Genomic DNA, 21625 nt, shown 5'->3' on the forward strand with positions numbered 1-21625 from the left:
AGTAATGGAATTCCGCGGAAGCCATATTGTCGTGGGCCGTGGTCGCAATACTTTCAGATACTCTTTTGGTTATGTTGACAGCAGCACCCCCGACTTTATATAGTATGTACAGAACCAACGAGTCGAAGGGCTATAGATCGAATTAGATTTTGCGCCTTACTTACGTGTCAAGTAGTTTCTTTGTTGGAACCTGAAAGCCTCCTTAAGTAAACCACTCGTTTCCCACATGAACGCTTGAACGGATAACAGAGCAACGCGAAAAAGGACACCTCAATCATCCAGGACGCCCATGGATTGGTCTGGTCTCACTACTGTTCTAAATTTAAGCCCCAAGGCACTCAGGGTTGGTAGCCCCGTCACCCGGACACCTCGCGGATGAGTTCGGCTGGGGACTTAAATATGCCCATTTTGATTGTGAGGATTACGGGGTAGAATGGCATTATTATGCCAATCATATCCTCAAGCTGTCGATCTTACTTTGGTATAAGCTTGTAGTTCACCGCCACACTGCTAGGGCCCAGCCACTGGGTGAATGTGAGAGCTTACAATGTTCAACGCATATTTCGGGTGTCTGCCAATGATCCTCTAGATGGCGCGAGCTAGTGCTTAGTTTTAGTAAGCTGACACTTCTCTACCATTTCTTGAACTCGGCACATAAACTTCGGCCTCCTTTGATATGAATCTCAAAGAAACAAACCATTTCGCAAGGGAGAGATTTCGCAGCTGCAATCAGCAATACTCTCATGAATCAAGCTATTCTTCGGGTTTCAGATTTGAGTACTGGCCATGGTTGGCGTTCGTATAAGTAATAGGTGCTCGAGCTGCGCTAAGCGAAAGGTGAAAGTAAGAAAATTCCCCAAGGCTCTAATATCATAAAATCACTGACCTGAGGCGCAAAGTGTGACGAAGCATGGCCTACATGTGGCGCCTGTAAGAGGTCGAAGAAGGTTTGCCCAGGTCCGCCCAGCAGTAAACTGAAGTTTGTCCACAACGGACACCACACGGTTACGACCTACGACGACCATGATGACGAGAATGCGGCTGCGAATAAGAATCAAATCGTGATTAGAACTACGAGCGCTGGCACAAATACTGAGTCACACGGAAGTCTCTTAGAGACCAAGATCACCAGAGCTAAAGACGGCCGGTCCTTCCGTCGCTTACGCCTGAGACCAGCCTCCAACCCGTCGCCCAGCATGATCCAGCTTGGGGATGGCGACCGCTCCGCCGCGCAGCTGATATCGCTCCTAGAGTCTTGTCCGCAAACGGGCTTCGACGTGTGCCTCAACGGCGTTTGGGATACGCTGACCAACACAGCCCGACACCTGAGCCACAGCGCTGCGCTGCGAGATGCAGTGGGCGCAACCGTGGCAAGCTAGTAAGGTTTCCCCAGATCATCGACTCTCGTATTAGTCACCTAAGCACCAAACGCAAGTATAGTTTAGGCTGTGAGAGCTGCACTAACTCAAATGTCTGGTAGGGGAAACCTGCGGCGCGGGATGCGGCCCGAACACGTCTTAGATGCACCGAGCTACATCAGGTCCATTGGAAGCCTTGATAAGACACTAGCCAGAGAATCGAAAGATGGTGGCAAGATTAGCATCGAGACGTATGCTGCCGTGGCAGTACTTGCCAATGTCGAAGTAAGTCTCTTCTTCAATGTCTTTTGCACACGAGCGAAACTGACTTAAGAAACTCGAAAGTACAGTTATGATTACTCCGCCGTCACAAACTCGGCCCGCCACGTCTCTGGGCTTGCTACGATCATGCATATTCGGGGACCGCCACGAAGTCATGACGACTTTGACTTCATCCTCGCATTGAACAACTTTGCGATCCTAGTATGCTCCTTTGCCCTTTCTTCCACTATCCTTCTTTCTCTACCGTACTCCTTGTCATTTGCTATCAAGTGCCTACTGACATGACGCGAAGGCTTTTCACCTTGTGCGAACTGGTAACACCCATCATGACGAAATCGACAAGTGGACCGAGGCGATGGAGGAGGAGCCAGGCTACGAGCTCCAACCGCACCAGCCTTGCTCCTCCCCACTGTTCACCTTCTCCGACCGGTCGCCCAATGGCCTGTTATATCCGGTTTGAAAAGCCGGCTGCGGAAGAGCCTCCTCGGGACTCACATGTCGAATCAGGAGAGGGCCAGCGTTGCTAGCGAAGCGGTGAACCGCCTCACCACTACAATCGCGGACCTACGTCGCCTGGACAGGAAGTATTTCTTCCCGCGATGAGCGCGGGCGACATTGCTTTAGTCCCATCGCGACCCGACGGCACGTTGTATTCTTCATTCGGGGAGCACTATGAGTTCCGGGATTGGGCACATTCGGCCATCTTCCGCCTCCACGCATTCTGCCACATCGTGATGAACCGCATGCTGATCGACCTTCACGGGCTTCTCGGGTTGGTCGGTCTCCCAACTTCTAATCTTGGCATTGAAGAGAGACGAGCCCTCGAAGACGAGACGTACGAGCTCAGCCGCCGCATCTGGCTGAGCCACGAGCACGCCATGCGCTACCACCCCTTTGGCAGCGCCGAGACGCCGCGGCATCTGACCGCCTCGTACGAGGCCGGCGACGCGGTGGAGCGCGCGTTTGTCATGCGGGCGCTTTGGGATGTGAATCGGTATCGTACGGTGACTGGGACTACGGTAGAGGAGGTATGGACGGAGGACAAGGTGTTGTCGGATTGCATGCTACTTACGGGCCGAGTTGCTATCTATTCTGGACTGGAGATACAGAGATCAGATGGTTGATGTATGGGCCAAAAAGGAGATACGAGTTGAGAAATGTGCGAATAGGATTGCTTAACAGAAACGTATCTAGCACCAATTCCGCAACCCCACAAAGTCACACTGCATTAGGTGACGCGCAAATAATATCATACCACAACGCCTCCTCCCCCTCTCCCTCCGCCACCGATTCGTCGCCTCCAGCATCCCCGGCCCCGTGCCGTCGGTAACAAATAACCACCCCCACTTCCGCACGAACCCCTCCGACATCTCCCACCCCGAAACGTCCCACGGCGGCGACCACGCAACGACGCCGCGCCGCTCCACCTCGTCGTCGGGAAAGCCCTCGTACAGCCCCCCCGATGCAGTCGGCCCACAGCTCGTCCTCGTCAAAGGTGCCCGCGGCGCGGATGACGCGGTCCCGCGCCGCAGGGCAGGGGAAGATGTCGACCCAGTCGCCGTGCGGGACTGTTTGTTGGAGGGTGGTGGGGAGCAGGGATGGGGGCAGTAGGGACTGCGAGTTGCTGGAGGGGCGGTAGGAGAGGACGTGGATGGTTTCTTCGCTGCAGTCGAGCGGGGTTGTGAGGATGCCGGAGATGAGGGTGCGGTTGACGGACAGGGCGCGGAGGACGTTGTATTGGAGGAGGGTGATGAGGTGGTCGGGGGAGAGGGGGAAGGCAATGTTATTGTACTGCTGTTGTCGGTCGCTGTTGGTGCCAGGAATCAGGGAGTTCGCGCATTGTACAGCTGTTTGGTACGGGACGCTGGAACCATGGAAACGGACTGCTGCTCCATATCCCAACATTCCACCAGTGGTTCTGGTTTGATGAATGTCCCGGACGTGGCACTGGACGCCTTTTCTGCTTTCTTTGCTAAAGCCTTCCGTTTTCCTACCGACCCATTAGCTCCAAGATTCGAAGTGCGTTGAGCATGACTAGCCCCTAACCATGAATATAAGGATAAATGAGGATGTCTCTACTTACGGTATGCCCTTGTGTTAAGCCTAGTCTGTGCCCGCCTGCGTGACGCGGCGTCTGTGGTCCCAGTCCAGTCATCCTTCTTGTTTGTTGCCTGTACGCCGTGAGCAGGCCAAGTCCGTCTCTCGACTTATTGACTTCATGAGGCGAGGTACGTACTTCGGCCAACTGCGGCATAGGTGTCAGCTCGATACGTGGTGCTGTTGTTGCCGTGTCTGCAGGACGATACATGCGACTCATTCTGAGCGGTGACATCTTGTAATCGCCGTGATCGAGAAAGAGTATTGGCGGTGATGGGGGCGATTATGCAACCTGCTCACCATGTCAGACGAAAGCTGACATTCGGGAACGGAGGAATTGAAAATCCCCATCGTTCCGGCGCAGACAGGGGGCTAAGGTAGTGAGACGGTGGGACATCATTGGGCGCTACTACGGCGTCGAGGTAACTTGAGCAGGTCTAGCGTCATGCAGCCTGCTCACAAGTCCCCAGCATGAATCTAATTTAGGACGGCTCGCTAGACCCGCGCTTCATGCAGCTGGCTCACATCCTCCATTATCTCCGGCTACCTCCATCCGAGATGCAACGCGATTGGCCGAAACGGCCATGCAGTTTGCTCACAGTCCCGGATGGCCAGGATAACATCTGAACCACGATGTTGGAGATCTTTGGGTGGGAGAAGTATAAATAAGTGTTGGATTGATATCATGGTCTCTATTTCTGGGTTTCTGCTCATTGAAACAAAGACTACAGCCAAGGATTTCAAGTTATCGCTTCTTAGTATCGCAACTCTGTATTCATACTAGCCATGCCGTTCCATCCCGACAGTCTTCCCGATCTCAAGGGCAAAGTCTACATAGTCACCGGAGGGAATTCCGGCATGTAAGTCACTCACACAAGTCTTTCTTTGTCCTTTTCCCGCCGCGAAGACTGTATCACTGACGCGACCCCAACACACAGCGGCTACTACACTGTATCCCACCTAGCCGAACATGGCGCCCACGTCTACCTTTGCGCTCGATCACAAGAAAAGGGCACGGCAGCCATCGCCAACATCAAAAAGACACACCCCACCGCCCGTATCGACCTCCTCCAAATGGACCACACCAACCTCGCCAGCGTCGTCGCCGCCGCCCAGCGCTTCCTCGCCCTCGAAACGGCCCTGCACGGCCTCGTCAACAACGCCGGCATCATGGCGACGCCCTTCGAAATGACCAAGGACGGCCACGAGGCCCAGTGGCAGACCAACTACCTCGCCCACTGGGTCCTGACGGAGCACCTGCTGCCCCTGATGCGGCAGACCGCGAAGACGCCGACCTTGCCCGCGGGCAGCGTGCGCATCGTCAACATCAGCTCGTCAGGCCACCTCGCGGCGCCCAAGGGCGGCATCCACTTCGACGACATATCGCTCAAGGACAGCGGTCCGTGGCCCCGCTACGGGCAGAGCAAGCTCGCCAATATCCTGCACGCTAAGACCCTGCACAAGAAGTACGGACCCAGGTCCCCCGCCAGCGCGCAGGACGGGGAGGGCGAGATCTGGGTCTCGTCCGTGCACCCGGGCATAGTGGAGTCGAACCTGGCGACGGCGGTTGATGGGACCGGGTCGTGGGGGATCGCGAGCACGTTTCCCCTGATCCGCAGGCTCGGGTTCATGATGCCGGCCGATGAGGGGTCGTGGACGAGTTTGTTCTGCGTCGCGAGCCCCGACATGAGGGCGGAGCAGAGTGCAGGGTACCTTGAGATTCATGGACGGTTTGGGGAGCCGTGCTGGCAGAGTAGTGCGGCGAAGGATGTGGGACTGGCGGAGAGGTTGGAGGAGTGGACTTCGGAGGCGATGAGGAGGGAAGGGTGGGTGCGGTAGGGGGCGTCGCTCGATTTACCCTTTGCTTTTCTTGTTATTCTTCTTCTTTTCCCATGATAATAGTAGTATAGACCCGGCTCCCTAATTCAAGTCCTTCCTCTTCTCACATGTTGTTTCATTTTCTCTTTATCCGGATGGTTGCCCAAGTGACCGACAAGGCTCGGGCCAGCTGCGCCGTTCCGCGCGGTGGAGCTCCCGCAGTTCCCACTCCCGCTCACTCTCCCCGGTCACTCGTTTCTCAAAGGCGTGCCAGCACCGCCAGCACGTCGGCCGGCTGGGGTCGCACCCGGCCAGGCCGAGGGTCTTGCATTTGATGCAGACGACGTGGTAGCGCCCTCCGATGGCGATGTATCTCCCCACGCGGTACTTGTGGACAATCTTTGTCCGGCCCGTCTTCTCGTCGCGAAGGCTCTGGACCATGAGGCCGCAGTCCACGCAGAACCGCATGGACGCGTCCTCGCCGCCTCTTTCTTTCCACTTCTCTACCATGTTGTAGGCGAATCTCGAACGATGTCGAAGTCGGACACACATGTAACAGGTGTAGAGATCTTCCTTGACAGCCATGGGGTTGCTTGCCTCGGCCTCGATGAGCTCGTGTACGTCGGGTCGAGGGATGATGCCCCGTAGGCGGTGGCATGTGTTGCGGAGGATTAGGCGGTCGAGGCCGTCGCAATGCTGAAAGAAGATGTTGTTCTGCAGCTCGCCGGGGAGCTTGAGGAGACTCGACTCGTTCATGGTTGCAGCGTTGCGTATCGCAAGAGCAGGTCGAGGTGATTGGGAGATGATATCATTCCTGCGAAATGAAGCTTCGATGTGCGGGGTACGAAACGCTCACAGGTAGCAAACACAAAACAGACATGCATGGGGACGGCTATTCTACACGTGATCTCGTGCGACCCTAAGTCACGACATATATGATCTATATGTCATGGTGATTATTCTTTGAAGGTACTTTTATAACCTGGCACCGAGACACCAGCGCAACGAAGGACATGGTGAGGATATTTGTTCAAGGTGAGGCAGCAAACTGTATCGTGGTTTCATCCCAATACCATGATTGATCCTGGTTTGATACGGGCAAGGCCGAATCGGGACTGGTAGAAGCTGGCTGCTTGATCAATCGTCGTTTGCACACCCTCGCGCTACCTTATTGCAACTCGGCACTCCTCGCGGCTATGTGTGCCCGGCGACGCTCCCTGCGCTTGCAGGGCGACACGGTCCCGTTCTTCATAGCCTCGATAACGGCGTCATACGCGGGGTGCTTTGAGAAGTCCTCGAACCACAACAGTGCGGCGCCCTCGCCGGGGAAAGTGTATGGAACCCAGCTGAAGGGGTCGTAGAAGTCCCAGATGGTGACACCTATGCAGGCTTCCGCCTGAACACAAGCACCGACAGCCTGTGAGATGGGTTGGAGATAATTAGCTATCATGACTCTCCCAAAGACCCACCATTAACGAATAGGAATTGGGAGTAACTTACATCTCTGTATGCATTGGCTTGCCATTCCAAGCTCGTCTCATTGACCGGTGTCGTCTGCCTGACATCGAGCTCCGTATAAGCGACCTCGACTCCAAGCGCACCGTACGCATTGATAGTCGCAATCTGTTCATCCAGAGTCGGGGGTCTTGACGCGACAAAGTGGCCCTGCAGCCCGACGCCGTCAATCTTGATCCCATCATCCTGGAGCATGCGGACAATGCGCAGAACGCCCTCGCTCTTGGGCGACGGCTTCTCAATATTGTAGTCGTTATAGTAAAGCTTAACCCCCGGCTCGACCTTGGCCGCGGTGCGGAACGCGATCTTGATGAAGTCCTCGCCCAGCACACGGTAGAAGACGGAGTCTCGATACGTGCCGTCCTCGTCGAGCGCCTCGTTGACCACGTCCCAGGCGTAGCACTTGCCGCGGTACTGTTCCATGACTTTGGTCACGTGCTCAACGATGACGGCGCTCAGGGCCTCGGGCGTCCATTCGGCCGTCGCGTTGTCGACCCAGGGGGCCAGCTGGCTGTGCCAGACGAGGGCGTGGCAGCGCTGGATCAGGCCGTGCTCTTGCGCGATGGAGGTGACGATGTCGCCTTCGGTGAAGTTGAAGACGCCTTGTTCGGGCTCGGTGAACAGCCACTTGGTGATATTAGCGACTGAGACGAGGATAGTATGGTCAGCGCTTGACATACCTTCTGTCCGTTGGTCGGGGTGGTCGAGCCGAACTCATTGCCGTCTCTCAGAATAGCATCGTATTGGTCGTATGATGCCTCTAGACCCGCTCTCTCGCGCTGACCAGGAGAGTCCGTTGCTGCGCCAAAGTACCTGAGACCGGCCTTTTTGGCGTAGATATTGAGCTGCGCCGACGTGAAGGGCAACAGAGCTGCAAGTACAATCAATGGTCCATGCATTATCGAGAAGTCTGCGTGGAACCTGCCAGAAAGGGTCAGAGTACTGTACCAGACTCACGAATCGGGCAGGTCTGGGAGCAATCAATCAGAAACCTGCAGGAACCGTCCTAATTATACCCTAGTTTCTCAATCACTGCCTCCCCGCGTTCTGGGTCTGGGGAATGCGGCAGAGCGGTGTGGCGCCGGGTGTGTGGCCTTGGGTTCCCGGTGAGTGTCGTGTTGACCAGAGCCATTGACCAATCATAGCGGAACCTGAACTTGACGTGGATTTGCCCAGGCCAGCCAGTCTTCTATAAGAACCAATAGCAAGGGAGCCAGAACTAGGGAAATCGGCTGTAGCCCCGATGACTTGGGTACGGCTAAATCCACGGGCCCTGGCTCCGGCTAAATTGCAATGTCACCCGCCAAGCTCTCCCCAGCAGAGGCGCATGACTTGAACGCAGGGGGGCGTTGTGCAAGGGGCCCAGTGCAGTTCGCTTCTACTAATCGTATCCCAGAGTTGTCGTGTAAGCCACCTGGCTTGGAATAAATATGTCCATAGAGCCATAGCGTACAGTATCATGACGTCTCATCAGTGTGATAGAGAGATGTCTACGGCCCATACGTAGCCCGGCCCAACGTTGAACTCTCTGGCCGCAATTTTCATATTGGTAATGACGTCGTGTTCGGCACCCCATCGGGACCGAAACGTCGTGGTGAGCCACCTGGTTATCGGCTCACCCCTATCCGCCCCCTCTGTCTCTCCTTGCCAGCGAAGATCTGCCACAGCGAGGGTTCCATCTCTAACGGTGAGGTTTATCGGACTCCATCGCATCTCTGTTTCGTTGATGCGAACAGTGAAATTGAAAACGGGCTGGGCCATAAAGGTGCGATAATCCAATTCAAGTGCATCCCTTGAGCTGATGTTGAGGTCCGCGATATTCTCAGTTTGATCACGAGCCGTATAAGAGGTTATCATGATGGAGTTCGTATACAGCAACTGGATGGCGGGCGAAACGTCAAAGGTCCGAAGGTTACTCTGACTCAGCGGGCCGTAACCTGAGATCGCAGTGATCGGTGCTTCCACCCGCAGTAACTGGTACGTTCTTGCCATTGGACAAGGCGCGTACCGTTGCGGATACCCCCCAAGGGAGTATCAGCAGGCAGTATACTTCCCATTCTTGGTCGCCCAAAGGGCCGGTGCAAAAGATCCAGACCAACTGCGCTAGCCGTTGCTGCACAATCGGTAAATGGCTCGGTCGATAAGGATACGCCATTGTCTTAACATTGACCAAACCAATGCGAATAGCTTGACCGACAATACTGGGAACTGATACACTGTCATTCCCTTTGCCTAGGAGTTGCTTAAACACGTCTGGGGCCATGGAACTGACAATGTGCCGGGAGTGAAGGAAGTCACGGGGCGAGGTTGCCAAAAGCCCGTATAGATATGTGGCGGTGTCGCAATCTGCTGCTGATGTCTTGAGTTCCTCGATATCTTCGACCGAATCTCCGAGCTCTGCAAGGCGAGCCTTCACCGGAGTACCCCAAGCGAATAGGGTATGGTCCTCTGGGTTGCGTCGTAGGATCTCCTCCTGGAGGCGCCTGAAAGCCTTTTCTCCCTCGCCGTATATCAGTGGCATATTTATATCGAATATGCCAAGAAGTGAGTAGGCCGCATCTTCGGTTCGTGCGGTGCTTCTCCGAGCCGCCCAGGACATTCTCATGGCAACGCTTGCCTGCGAAAGCGGCGCTCCCCGCAGGAACGTGCCATCTATGCCCGTGATAGACTCGAGTAATTGGTCAAGCCCACGTTTATCGCCGAGGCTTTGCCAATCGTTATTGAAGAATACGACCTCGGTAGGTGCTATGAGCTCTTGCAACGTCCACCCACGTTGGAACCATCTGGAATCCTTTGTTTCCTCCAAGCGCTGGACGTCTCGGAGATAGGCATAGCAGACACGCGACTTCTTATACCACCGGTACATCGAGTTGATAGCCTCGGAGAGCTCGGCGCTACTCTGTTTGTCAATACAGCATCTGTCGCAAAGAGCGTTGAAATCTTAGCAATGTCACGGACAAATGGATGAGCACAAGTGCTTTGACTCACGTATCTACCCACACCCACTCTATCCCGTCCTTCAGTGCCATCTTCTGACACATGGCAATTTTCCCGTAGCCGCACATACGATGGAGAATGTCCTGGTTCCTCTGTCTCCAATCATCTGGGAATCCTCCGAGTTGGGCATCGGATGAGTAGGCAGCTTGCCAATGTTGAAACGTTACCTCCTCCTCACCCCACGTATGCGATAGGATGGCATAATTGGGGATTTCATCATCAGAAATGAAACTCTTTAGTTGATTGGTGGCAGAGTTGAGGAGCCACATAGCGTTAGAGTCTGACACTTTGCGAGAACCCAAATCTGTTGGTGATAATTGAGTAGGTTAGAGGAAAGACAGTGGTCTAGACACCAAATCCTCGAAGTGCGGGGTTCTTGGACAACCAGTCATCCAGTCACATCTAATTGTCCAATCAGAGAGTTCTTCACAGAGCGTCACGTTTCAACTTAGCTCAGCAGTCGGATATCTCAATTGCAACGACCCAAGTCAACTTGTGGTTGAGTCTATCAAAAAGCCATGTAGATCATATTAAAAGGTTTGTTTGAAGTTTAGGTAAACACGACAGAGCCTCTCCTCCCCAAAGAGGTCTGTTCGTTGTAATGCTACTGCCTTCTGGAGCTACAACACACTGCCCGCTTGACCCAAGGACTCATCGAATATAGGAAACTGCCGGAACAGTGCCAATCCCTCCTTGTCATTGGCGAGCTGCCGTTATGCGAAAGAGTTCCATTGCAGTTACTGTTTCGTACAGACCGCCGGGGTGTTATCATCATCCGAGTCCCACCAGCACGTGTCTCCGACGTTGTTACACTATACGGATACTCATGCGTTAGTGCACTGCCGCAGGCTCCAAGTAATAGATATATGATCAAAAGAAGGAAGCCGTAGTCGGTCGGAAGGGAGGTAGGAAGGAAAGAAAGGTCAACTCACCTGCATGTATTTCCCTTCTCCGCATCGCATGGTCTTCTTCGGTCGGAATTTGCCGTCGACTGGTTCGTAGTGCACGCATTCTCCGGACGGGTATCCCGCGTGCTTTCGGCATGTCTGAGTAGAAGAAATTGTTTGTTATCAGCAAAAGTACAAACAGATCGACGTGTAAACCAGAAGGAAATACAGGGGGTCACATACTCCGGCCAAGAGGTCGATCCGCTTCTTGTGAGCTGGAGGGGCTGTCGCATTCCCGGCCGCCGGTGTCTCGGGAACCATGACCTGGTCACCTCGCTGGTGCAGGACCGCAGCCTGTCCGAAAGGGACCAGGGCGGCGGTGGTGAGAAGGAGGCCGAATTGGAGAAGCTGCATCGTGTGTTTGTGTGCGTGTGTGTTTGCAAAAGAGAGGAAGAGGTGGTCAGAAGTAGCTGAACTTATAAAGAGGATAAGAGTTCTTGAATGCGTCTTGGTGTTGATGAGTACTATCTGTATATGTCCCGATGGCGAGGTGAACCCGTACTTATATAAGTCGTGGCATCTTAAAACCCCTTGTGGGACTAAGACAAGCCTACGCCATGAACTGAACGATCTTGCATTGCCCACAGAACCTGGGTCGATTTCGAGGAAGTGTGGGCCATTCATCGCATATATGGGCCCAATAGAATCCTTCGAATCCTTTGACGAAAAAAGAGGATGCCAGTACCTGAGCCGGCTGGACGGGATTGCTCCGGCCATCTCATTCTTTGCTCTCACCACCGAGCCGCCGAGCAGCGAGACGGTGAAGAGTGCAAAGGTTGGCTCGACATGCCATGCATGGTATGTCGACAACTAGGAGTTAGTCTTGAGGGTGGAGACGGATGTGTATTTGACCGACTGCTTGCTTTGCGCCGCACACAGCCAGGTGTCGATCCTCATGGCCGGGCTCTGTGCCACTTGTACCTGGCTGGGCATCTAGGACCAGGGCAACTTTAACTAGTTGGTACCGCCATTGGGGGCGATGACGCTGTTGATTGGACGATGCATCAAAATTTAGATTCTCGATATAGGATCCCCCGCGGAAGGATTCGACTATAATCCACTTTTGTCCCGCCATCGCGTGGGGTACAGTGCTTTGCAGGGACAGCCACTTGAGCAGTGTATAGTCTCCATTCCAGGTATATTACTGCAATGAGAGCCCAGATCCTCCCGCACGGATGATGGTCGGTTACAGCTTTAGAGATATCTAGTTGTAACGATGACTTCATTCCAGAGAGAAACCGGCAACCACGCCGTCTCCACCCTTTGGTGACTATATGATAGATGGCTTTGTCGGGTATTTAAGGTCACACGTTCGTTGGTGGAATCGCAGTACGTGTAGATACTTGCATTCGTGATATATAATTTGCTTTGCTTATCGTTGAATTTCTTTGCTCGGTTCTAATAAATGCCATTCCGCCTATTTGTTGCCCTGTGTATTGTTGACAACCCCTAATGTGCCTGGCAATCTCCCATCTTGCCTAACATCGCTTGATGATAAGATTAAATCCACGGTTGACGGGGTTAATTTGCTGGATATCCTTTCCTTACATAATAGTAGCACGCCGGCGTTTGCCTACTTCGTTTGCGCTCTAGACCAGCCAGCCGCCATAGGGCTCGCTGCACGGTGTGCACTGTGATGGAAGACGAAGTTGTAAATATCCAGAGCGTCGGCTGTGCCTCCGGCGGCCCATCCGCCGCCGATCGCCAGACTTTGGCAGAAGCCGGAGCGCTAACCACCCAGCTAGCGCCCCCCCTACGGCCAATTTCGGCGCGCCCAGCGCCTCCGGGGCCCCGTCTGGGCTTGCTCGGACGATCTGCGCTGGCCGGAAGACCCGCCCTGTGCCTGTTCGGAGGATCCACCATCGTGAGTTCCCCAACTGTGCCTCCCCTAGCGCCCTACCGCGCCCCCAATAGTGGTTGCTGATTGTGCACAGCCAACCATGGTAAGGGGGATTTGGTAGCTGCCAGCTGACGCCGATCTTGGCTGTAGACTCTCGAACCAATTCCTAGCGTTCAGCTCCCTCTGCGTGAAGGATGCCGCGGAGGATCCACACGGGCGCTTTGCCGCAATGATGGCCAGGCCTGCGCCGCGTCTCGACGGCGATCGCTCATAAAATGATATCCACCCTTGCACTGACTATCTTCAACACCATCATGGCCCGTGATGGGGCACGGAGCTGATATAATATTTATACACCTCTCCAGAACCACCTTTCCCTAACCAAAAGACGACCACAGCAAAGATCACGTCAAAAGCGCCGGAGTCCCCAGCATTTGCCCACCATTCGCCAACGTCCGCCCGAGCTCGTGCAAGATCCCCCTTCCATTCTTCAACCTGTACCGTCCTGAAACGGGCCAACTTATCCTATTCTTCGAAACACTTACAAGATTCCCCCGCTTTTTCATCATGAGGCAAGACTCTCTCCTCTATCCCTTCGCGCTCCTGGCCAGCGTCCAGACGGCCCACGCTCTCCCCGGCGCCGCCGCCGCGGACGATGTAGCCGTCGTCGACGACGAGCCCCTGACCACCAGCCTCTCGCTCCGCGATGAAGACACCTCGGTGCAGCCCTACGAGTACGACGGCCAGACCAGCCCCGTGCCCCGCCGCCGCCGCCGCAGCATCGACTGGAATCGGCTCGTCGAGGAGTGCCCCAACGTGATGAGGGAGATGAAGAAGGAGCTGTCGACGCTGCCGCGCTGGATCATGCAGCCGATCGGCTACAGCGGCGCCGCCATGTCAGGCGCCTGGACGGTCTGCCACCAGCTCGGCTACCGCGACTGCCGGGGCCCCGTCATGGGCGGCGTCACCGTCGCTTTCCCCCTCATCTTCAACGCCCTCAGCGACAACATGGAGGGCGGGCCCAAGCACCAGGGCGCCCGGCCCGCCGAGGCCCCAAACGGCCCGCAGGAGCACGCCAAGAGCCGAAGGGACGGAAAGCTGGCAACTCGTCGCCGCCACCAGCACGCCGTGCGCATGATCGAGGACACCCTGCTGAAGTCCGCTAGCAGCACCGGCGGTAGCGCCCTCCGGTACGACTCCATTGCCGAGGTGCAGCCGTCGGCCGGCGCCGACGCCGGCTTCTCGCACCTGGCGGCGCGGCGACTGGCCGACAACGGCGGGTACGCGGTCGACATCCGGGGCCTCACGCTGGGCTCGGACGGGCCCGCCATGGACCACCGCTTCACCTCGCGCGGCGACGGCACGGGCGACGTGCAGATCCGGCCGAGCGTGCCCGCCGGGGTCGCGCGGCGCGCCGACCATGCCGGCTTCAAGATCAGCTACAAGGTGGTCGAGGACGGCGACCTCGGCCTGGAGCCCGACGCGGACGGCGTCGACTGGGCCAGCGACACCATGGCCCAGGACTGGGCCAAGCGGGCCGACGAGAACCACAACATGGGCGACTACATTGCCGCCGTCACCATGGGCGACTCGGGTACGGTGGTGCAGTTCCGCGTCATCCCCGAGAAGGGCGGGTTCGGGGAGAACTATGAGGATGTCAACACCTGTAACTAATAGGTTGGTATAGGAACAGGTGACGAGTGGCCACATGGGCTTTCTTCCTTCACGAATTTTTACTCTCGGTAGTTTTCTCTTTCATCTTCTTTAGGTAATAGTTTTATATCAAAGACAATATCAACATCATGATTGACCAAGTGCCCCAGTGCTTGAATGAGTGCCCACCCCCAGCCTCAACCACCTCCATCCCATCCCCAACAGTTGTTTCATCGGCAAACAACCATTCCACCAACCCCTTACTATCATCTCCCCCTTTCACGCTCTCCTCCAAACCAACGGCGCCCTCTCCGGATGCAACATCTGCAAAAGCAGCACCGCATACGAATCCGTCTCGATCAGCCGCTCCACCCGCCCCCGCGCCGCGTCCAGCGTCTCACCCGGGAACAACACGGCCGGGTCGACGCGCCACCGCCGGAACAGCACCGCCACCGTCGCCACGAACTCGACCTGCGAGAACTTGCGCCCGACACAGTCGCGCGTGCCCTCGGACCAGGCGAGGAAGGCGCCGCGCGGGGGCATGTGGAACTCTTCCTGCTCGTTGCTGTTGCTGCCGGTGGGACCGAATGAGGAAGAGGAAGAAGACTTCCTGATCCAGCGCGACGGCCGCCAAGCCAGCGAGTCCGAGCCCCAGATACGCGGGTCCGTCTGGATGGCCCCGTAGCTCGGCGCGATCATGCTGTGCGGCGGCAGCATATACGTCCTATCGTGGACAGTCACCGGCTGCGCCCTGTCCGCAGTCCACTTCAGCACCGGCACCGGCGTGTACAGCCGCATCGTCTCGTACATGACGGCCAAACACCTCTTCAGCCGCGGAAAATCGGCGCGGTAATCCCACTCTTCGGGCCCACGCTCCCCGAACACGTCCGCGATCTCCTCCGCGAGCCAGTCCTGCACGCCCGGGTGCGCGGCGAGGAAGTGCAGGGCGAAGGTCAGCGTGTTGGCCGTGGTGTCGTGGCCCGCGAAGCTGACGGCGAACATGTTGCCGTAGATCTCGCTCTCGGTGAGGGACTCCGGGTCCGCCTGCGAGGCGCGCACCATGAGCGTCAGGAGGTTGTGGTCGTCGGCGGCCTTGCCCTCGGCCGCCGCGCGCTTGCCTTCTTCGTACATGCTCGTCATGTAGGCGTGGAAGTTGACCCAGGCGGCGTGGACGCCGCGGAGCTTGCGGGAGGGCCAGGGCCACGCCAGAGCTTTGGTTCCGAGGGCGAGGATCAGGACGCAGTTCTCGAGGATGGTTTGGAGGGACTGTTTGTAGTTGCCGGTGGAACTGGCAGAGTGGTCTCTGTCGTCGGCGCCTTCGAACTTGAACGACTTGCCGAAAGCGGCTCGTGATAGCACGTGCAGCGACAGGGTCCGCAAGTCATCGGCAGAGGACCTGATCGACGCCTTGGTGGTCCAGTACTGGAGCATGTCGCCTGCTAGCGTAATGGCCTCTGACCACACGATCTTGTTGTTTGCCTCGTTGAAGCAGTGGGTCAATATGCGCCTTTGCGTTTTCCAGCGTTCCCCTTCGGCCTGGTCGAGCAGTGATTAGCCCTGGTTCAATGAAACGAAGTGCAAGGGGATGTTAACCCACGGTGGATATGTTAGGCCCGAAAACGTTCAGTATCTCTGGTTGGGTTCCGAATTGTCAGTCAATAGATCCGTTAGTCGGAACGGGGTTTTCTGGAAGACGAACCTGTGACAACAACAGGTCGAGTAATCTCGTTTCCCCTGCGAAAGACAGACATCAAAGCGTCGGGGTCGTTGATGTACACCCAGTTCTTAAAAGGCGTTACCAGGACCCAGATATCCCCCATCTCATAATGGGAGCGCCACCTGTCCTCTACCTCCCAGCCCCGCCAATTGTACCTGGTGAAACTATTGTCACCAAACGGCAAGCGGCGGAGGAGCGGCAGGACCTTCCTGTCGAGGAGGACCCAGAACGGGTTTAGAGGGCTGATGGGGATGATGCGAATGGGCGCGCCAATGGTCTTCGCCAGACGGTAGTTCCGAAGCAGACGTAGACCAGTATCGAATACAGCGGCTACCACCAAAAGGGCGCCAACGGCTAGCAGAGCTGTGAGTCCGGCCATGGCTGTGCTGATAGACGTTTGTACTCAGATGGTAGTAAGCTGGTACATCGCTGATCCTGTTGGGGAGTGTGAAACTTTGTCACATTTACTTTGCTCGATAAAATGAGGACAACGTAAGTCTAGCAATGAATGTACTTACTGCCGTGACAGATGACAGCAGCAGCGAAGGAATTTGAAGAACAAGAGGCACGGCAGTAGAACCAGCTAAATGGTTCTCCGTATCTGTTCGAAGTTAGGCGCAACAGCGTGACAGGGGGCGGGATTCAATCTGATAGGCCAGATACAGTACAGGGTTAACCTGCATATCTACCACTTCAGGTTACATTAAATATACACTTACGAACCAACAACCAACAGGCAAACCCACAATTAAGACTGCCGAGAACACCGCGTGATATGAGGATGTCATCCATGCGGGCTTATGTTATTGTCGAAGCCGGAGACAGCCGACAGTCTCACCACATTGATTGCCCAGACTTCAGTGAAGATGTTTGATAACATCAGAAATTTAGAAACAGAGTAAAGATTTGGTGGTATATAACGAACTAAACTATCGAATTGGGAATCTCTATGTCATATCGTGGCCGTAATAATAATTGAAAACATTAAGTTTTAGTTTGGTTTTTCTTACTTCTCGTCGATTAGCAAGTGCCAGCACTCATCTCCCGATCCCGCCCTCCCCACTCCAAATCCTCATCCCCAAACCCGCGCCGGCTCCGAATACTCGCCGACCGCGTCTTGGACAGAATACTAATGGCCGTCTTCGTCTTGACCAGGTCAAGCTGCGTCGACTTGAGCAGGCCCATCTCCATCGCGTCCGACCGGTTCGTGTTGTTGGTCCCGATCTTGGACAGCGGGCCCGACTGGTGGTTCAGGTTCTGCCGGAACGCCGACCGGTCCTGGAGCGGCAGCGGCGTGGGCGGCTCCGACTGCATCGCCACGGCTTCGTAGTCCGAGTCGTGTTGGTCGCCGTCCTTGTCCTGACCGTTGGCATCTTCACGGCGGGCGAACACGCGCTTCATGAAGGCGCCGAACCGGTGCAGGGCCTTGGTGATGTCGACCACAGTGAACGCCATGAAGATGAAGATGAGCGAGATGCCCAGGCCGACGCCAAAGGTCCACGATGCGACGTAGTCGCCCTCGAGACTGTCGAAGGCATCGATGTTGATGCCGAAGTAGGCGGCAATGAAGGACATGGGCAAGAAGATAATGGTGACGATGGTGAAGACCATGACCGTCTGACCCGAGCGCGCGGCGGCCAGGGCCTGCTCACTGGCGAAGCGGGCCTCGAGCGCGTTACTGTGCTTCTGCTTGAGATCCAGAAGATCCGTCAACGACTGGTACAGGCGCTCAGCCTGCTCGTCCATGGACTGGATATCGCGCTTGTGGACTTTGAGGTGGCGCTCCTGCTCGAGCGTGCGCTTGCGGATGTCGGCAGCGTGCCAGTTGTTGACGTTGTTGCGCATCAGCCGGCTCGAGCTGGCGCTGAGCTGGAGCTCCTCGAGCAGGCAGTTCTTGAGGTCGCCCAGCGTCCACAGCTGCGAGTTGAGAATCATGGTCAGGATGTTGAGCTCGTCGCGGATGTCGCGCACCTCGGTCAGCAGCGAGGTCTCGGACCCAATGTCGAGCAGCCGGTCGAACGAGCTTGACTCCTCTGTCGGCGCCTTCTTCTTGTTCTTGCTGCTGCGCAGCTTGGACCGTCGTGACGGGCGGGCCCATTGTCGGCTGTGCGACGACGCTTGCTCGAATCGGTGGAACAAATGCGTCAGATCTTCCGTGACTCGGCCGACGGAGCTTTCGAACATGTCGAGAAATTGGTAGTCTTGGTCATCGGCGCGGTGTCGCGAGAACATGCCGGAGCAGCGACCAGAAACCAGAATGGCCATGTGGTAGACACTTCGAACGGGCGGTCGGGTCTTGGCGTTCATTTCGGCCACAATGCCGTCCAGCACGCCTAGCGGGTCCTTCTGTTTTCCAATGTCCCAGCGCTCGGGGAAACAGGTGATGATGAGGTCCTTGTTCAGCACCAGAACCCAGAGCTGGTCCACCATGAACACTTTGCGCTCATGGCCATGGTCCTCGCAGTAGCGGTACACGACCTGGTCGCGATCGCGGGCCGATGTGTCGATACCGCGGTAGAAGAACTGATCTAGCGTCCTCCTAGGGTGCAGCGAGGGCTTGTGGTTCAGGTATGCCTCCAAAAGCATCGTGTCGGGCGTCTTGTCCTGGGAGCTCGCATTCTTGGCCGATGATACGATCTTGATGGCGTCCATCATCTTCTGTCGGCTCTCGTCCGTTTCGTAATGGAGGTACGGCATGAACATGGCGATCTTGCCGTCACCGCCCGGTATGCCCTGGCTGAGGGTCATCTGCGACAGATTGCTGGTGCTGCGACGGATTCCCTTCCAAGGGCTGAGCGTGTCGCCATCCGCTGGGGGCCTCCTCCGTCGTCATCTCCGGGGTGCTGAGACGAGATGCGCTGACAGAAGGGTCTCATGTAATTGGCGTGCGGCAACGGACCACAGTGCTCCTGCTCCAGGCATTTCATGAGGGCCTTGGAAACCCTCCAGGTCGCGACATCCCGATTCGATGAACCAGTTGATCATGAGTGTTTCTACCCAAGCAAGCTAAAAAGGCAGTTAGAGGGGTGTTACCAGGACCGAGTAGACGTAGGGTTGAACTTACATTGTTGGCAGGAAGATGGATCCATTTGAACTCGCTCTTGGCGTGTCCCGGGGGTCCATCAGTCCATAGCGGAATCGCGGGCCGACCGTTCTTCTCGTCCCACTTGTACAGCAGGTCGAACACTGTGGGTTTAGAGATGCGCTGCTTCTCGCCGTAGTCCTTGAACTCGACGACAGTGGCGTTGAAGGCCTGGGTGGCATCGAGCATCGTCTTCGGCAAGCGGTGGCTATTGTGGCCGGGCGACAAGAGCTCGACAATGTCGTCGTGGCCACGCTCTGCAGCATAAAGCCAGGCGGCGCGGCCGAAGGTGTCCTTGATGCCCAGGTCGGCGTCGGGGTGGGACCATATTAGCTGTGCCGCCTGCTCGTGGCCGTTGAAGGCAGTCCAGTGCAGGGCCGTCATGCCGTTGGACAGGGCGGCGTTCACATCGGCACCGGCCTTGAGTAGAATCTCCAAGCTGTATGTCAAACCCTTCTGGGCCGCATTGTGCAGGGGCTTCCAGCCTCCATCACTAGCTGCGTTGGGGTTGGCGCCGTGCTGTAGAAGAAGCTGAAGCATCTCCTCACGCGGTGTTTGGGGCACCGACGTCTGGTCGGCGCCTTTGCCGCCGTTGCTGCTGTCGACAGTTAGATGCAAAACGGTACGACCACGATTGTTGACGGCCGACACACTGGCGCCCTTCTGCAGGAGTGTCCGGGCGAAGTCGAGGTTCCAGTTGGTGGCAGCCCAAAGAAGTGGGGTTCGGCCAATTTGGTCCTTGGCCTCGAGGTTGGCGCCGTGGTCCGCAAGCAGCGCGGCTGTCTCCATCGAGGTGAAGTTGGAGTTGGTGGCCATGGCCAACAATGGTGTGCGGCCGTCTCGATCCTTGGCATCGACGCGCGCCCTTGGCCAAGAGCAGCGAGACGATGGCGTGGAAGCCCCTCACGCTGGCGGCAAACAGAGGCGTCTGCGACGTGCGCGTCTCGCGGGCCTCGAGCTTCGGGCGATGCTTGAGCAGCTCCTCCACGACGGCGCGCTGGCCGGCCTGGGCGGCCCGGTAGAGGGGTGGGAACTCATCCTCGGCACCGGCATCGACCTCGGCGCCGTAATGAAGCAGCAGGCGGATGATGTTGATGTGGTGTCGCGCCGACGCCTTCTGCAGGGCTTTGCGCAAGGCGGCCTTGTCCTGGGGACTGGTCCATGGCGGGTTGTCGGTCAGGATGCGGCGCACGCGCTCCTCGTTTCCGCGCGCACAGGCGGCGACCAGCTTGCGCTGGTACTGGTCGCCCTGGTCGCGCTGGGTGACGGTGGCGCTCGAGTCCTGGGTGGTGGTGGTGGTGTGGCTAGACTCGCTGGCGGCCTTGCTGGCCTTGCTCCCGAGTCGCGCATGTTTTCGAGCCATGGCGCTGCTCCGTCGTGTAACTGGAATGCTGGTGGAAGTTCATGTTGGTTTGGGAGGTGCCGATGGGCTTTTGGTGGTTAATGGCTCGCTGCGTTGCGTGCAAAGTGCATTGTTGGCTGCTAATTGAGGACCGCTTGTGGAGTGGCATCCTGGCGGCATCTCGCCCGCTTGATTGGCATTTGGGCACGGCGACCCCATTTCGCTATCCCCATCCCTGGTCATAGATCTCTCAGGGGTCGGAGAGTAAAATGAGGGACGCTAGGACCAGAGCCGGGACTTTCTAGAAAAACGGTTGCAGCAGTGGCCGTGGTGGACTGGTGGAGTTGACTTTTGGAGTGCGAGGTTCCATCTTTCGCCCTCGAAACGGTTTCTGGATTCAGCACGGGCGGTTACGAGCGGCAAAAGCCCGCCGCCACCCGCGCACCCCAGCAGCCCAGTACTGCCAGTACAGCCCAGCACCCAGCCAGCGACAATGGCAAATGGTGCCGGACAGCCGCCATGTTCATTTTGCTGCTCGTGCCAGGCAGGCAACGACGCTATCGTGGTTATGAGTGCTGACAGTCCCGCACATGTCGCAACAGCCAGCGCCATGTCGAGATGGGCCCATCGTTACATGCATGTCGGACGTGCCTGATCGGCATACTCCAGAGTTGAATGGCAATCTAGGCAATCCATTCACGAACCTGTCAGTCTGTTCTCTTCCCATCTAGCGGGGGTATGGATGCCAGCCGTTTATCGCTCTGCTACCTTATCTTGCGCCTATCTCCTTGCACTTGCATGCTACCTAACCTAGGTAACATTGCGAAAATGCCATTGACGCGATTGACGCTATCTTCTGCCGGTCGGGAAAAACGTCGTCGGGCTTGCCGCTGCGTGCAGTGCAGATGCGCACATGGCCCTCCCGCTTCATGCGTTAACCTTTCCGAGTGGGTCAGCCTCAAGCCTTGCAAGTGGCG

The 21625-nt window shown here is 56.5% G+C and overlaps 8 protein-coding genes across 8 annotated transcripts; 3 read left to right on the forward strand and 5 right to left on the reverse strand.

Annotated features, from left to right (window-relative positions):
* Nucleotides 1-2239: 2239 nt before the first annotated feature.
* On the forward strand, nucleotides 2240-2764 carry PG997_011506 (uncharacterized protein; the record flags this gene model as incomplete). The annotated part of the gene is made up of 1 exon (XM_066815821.1): nucleotides 2240-2764. The coding sequence occupies one exon, from the start codon at nucleotides 2240-2242 to the stop codon at nucleotides 2762-2764; it is 525 nt and encodes a 174-aa protein (XP_066665111.1).
* Nucleotides 2765-2858: 94 nt separating this feature from the next.
* Nucleotides 2859-3972, reverse strand: PG997_011507 (uncharacterized protein; the record flags this gene model as incomplete). The annotated part of the gene is made up of 3 exons (XM_066815822.1): nucleotides 2859-3630; nucleotides 3720-3811; nucleotides 3877-3972. 3 exons carry the CDS (start codon nucleotides 3970-3972, stop codon nucleotides 2859-2861), a joined length of 960 nt encoding a protein of 319 aa, XP_066665112.1.
* A 551-nt stretch (nucleotides 3973-4523) lies between these two features.
* On the forward strand, nucleotides 4524-5576 carry PG997_011508 (reductase; the record flags this gene model as incomplete). Its single annotated transcript, XM_066815823.1, has 2 exons — nucleotides 4524-4597; nucleotides 4676-5576. 2 exons carry the CDS (start codon nucleotides 4524-4526, stop codon nucleotides 5574-5576), a joined length of 975 nt encoding a protein of 324 aa, XP_066665113.1.
* A 126-nt stretch (nucleotides 5577-5702) lies between these two features.
* Nucleotides 5703-6311, reverse strand: PG997_011509 (uncharacterized protein; the record flags this gene model as incomplete). Its single annotated transcript, XM_066815824.1, has 1 exon — nucleotides 5703-6311. The coding sequence occupies one exon, from the start codon at nucleotides 6309-6311 to the stop codon at nucleotides 5703-5705; it is 609 nt and encodes a 202-aa protein (XP_066665114.1).
* Nucleotides 6312-6723: 412 nt separating this feature from the next.
* Nucleotides 6724-7748, reverse strand: PG997_011510 (uncharacterized protein; the record flags this gene model as incomplete). The annotated part of the gene is made up of 2 exons (XM_066815825.1): nucleotides 6724-6972; nucleotides 7056-7748. 2 exons carry the CDS (start codon nucleotides 7746-7748, stop codon nucleotides 6724-6726), a joined length of 942 nt encoding a protein of 313 aa, XP_066665115.1.
* Nucleotides 7749-13421: 5673 nt separating this feature from the next.
* PG997_011511 (uncharacterized protein) lies at nucleotides 13422-14528 on the forward strand (the record flags this gene model as incomplete). The annotated part of the gene is made up of 1 exon (XM_066815826.1): nucleotides 13422-14528. One exon carries the CDS (start codon nucleotides 13422-13424, stop codon nucleotides 14526-14528), a length of 1107 nt encoding a protein of 368 aa, XP_066665116.1.
* A 258-nt stretch (nucleotides 14529-14786) lies between these two features.
* Nucleotides 14787-16603, reverse strand: PG997_011512 (uncharacterized protein; the record flags this gene model as incomplete). The annotated part of the gene is made up of 3 exons (XM_066815827.1): nucleotides 14787-16043; nucleotides 16105-16139; nucleotides 16207-16603. The coding sequence occupies 3 exons, from the start codon at nucleotides 16601-16603 to the stop codon at nucleotides 14787-14789; spliced, it is 1689 nt and encodes a 562-aa protein (XP_066665117.1).
* A 641-nt stretch (nucleotides 16604-17244) lies between these two features.
* PG997_011513 (ankyrin repeat protein) lies at nucleotides 17245-20669 on the reverse strand (the record flags this gene model as incomplete). The annotated part of the gene is made up of 4 exons (XM_066815828.1): nucleotides 17245-19042; nucleotides 19124-19230; nucleotides 19289-20171; nucleotides 20227-20669. The coding sequence occupies 4 exons, from the start codon at nucleotides 20667-20669 to the stop codon at nucleotides 17245-17247; spliced, it is 3231 nt and encodes a 1076-aa protein (XP_066665118.1).
* Between the last annotated feature and the right edge of the window lie 956 nt (nucleotides 20670-21625).

This window comes from Apiospora hydei (assembly GCF_038363865.1).
Source record: "Apiospora hydei strain CBS 114990 chromosome Unknown utg000008l_segment0_segment0, whole genome shotgun sequence".
Lineage (NCBI taxonomy): Eukaryota > Fungi > Ascomycota > Sordariomycetes > Amphisphaeriales > Apiosporaceae > Apiospora > Apiospora hydei.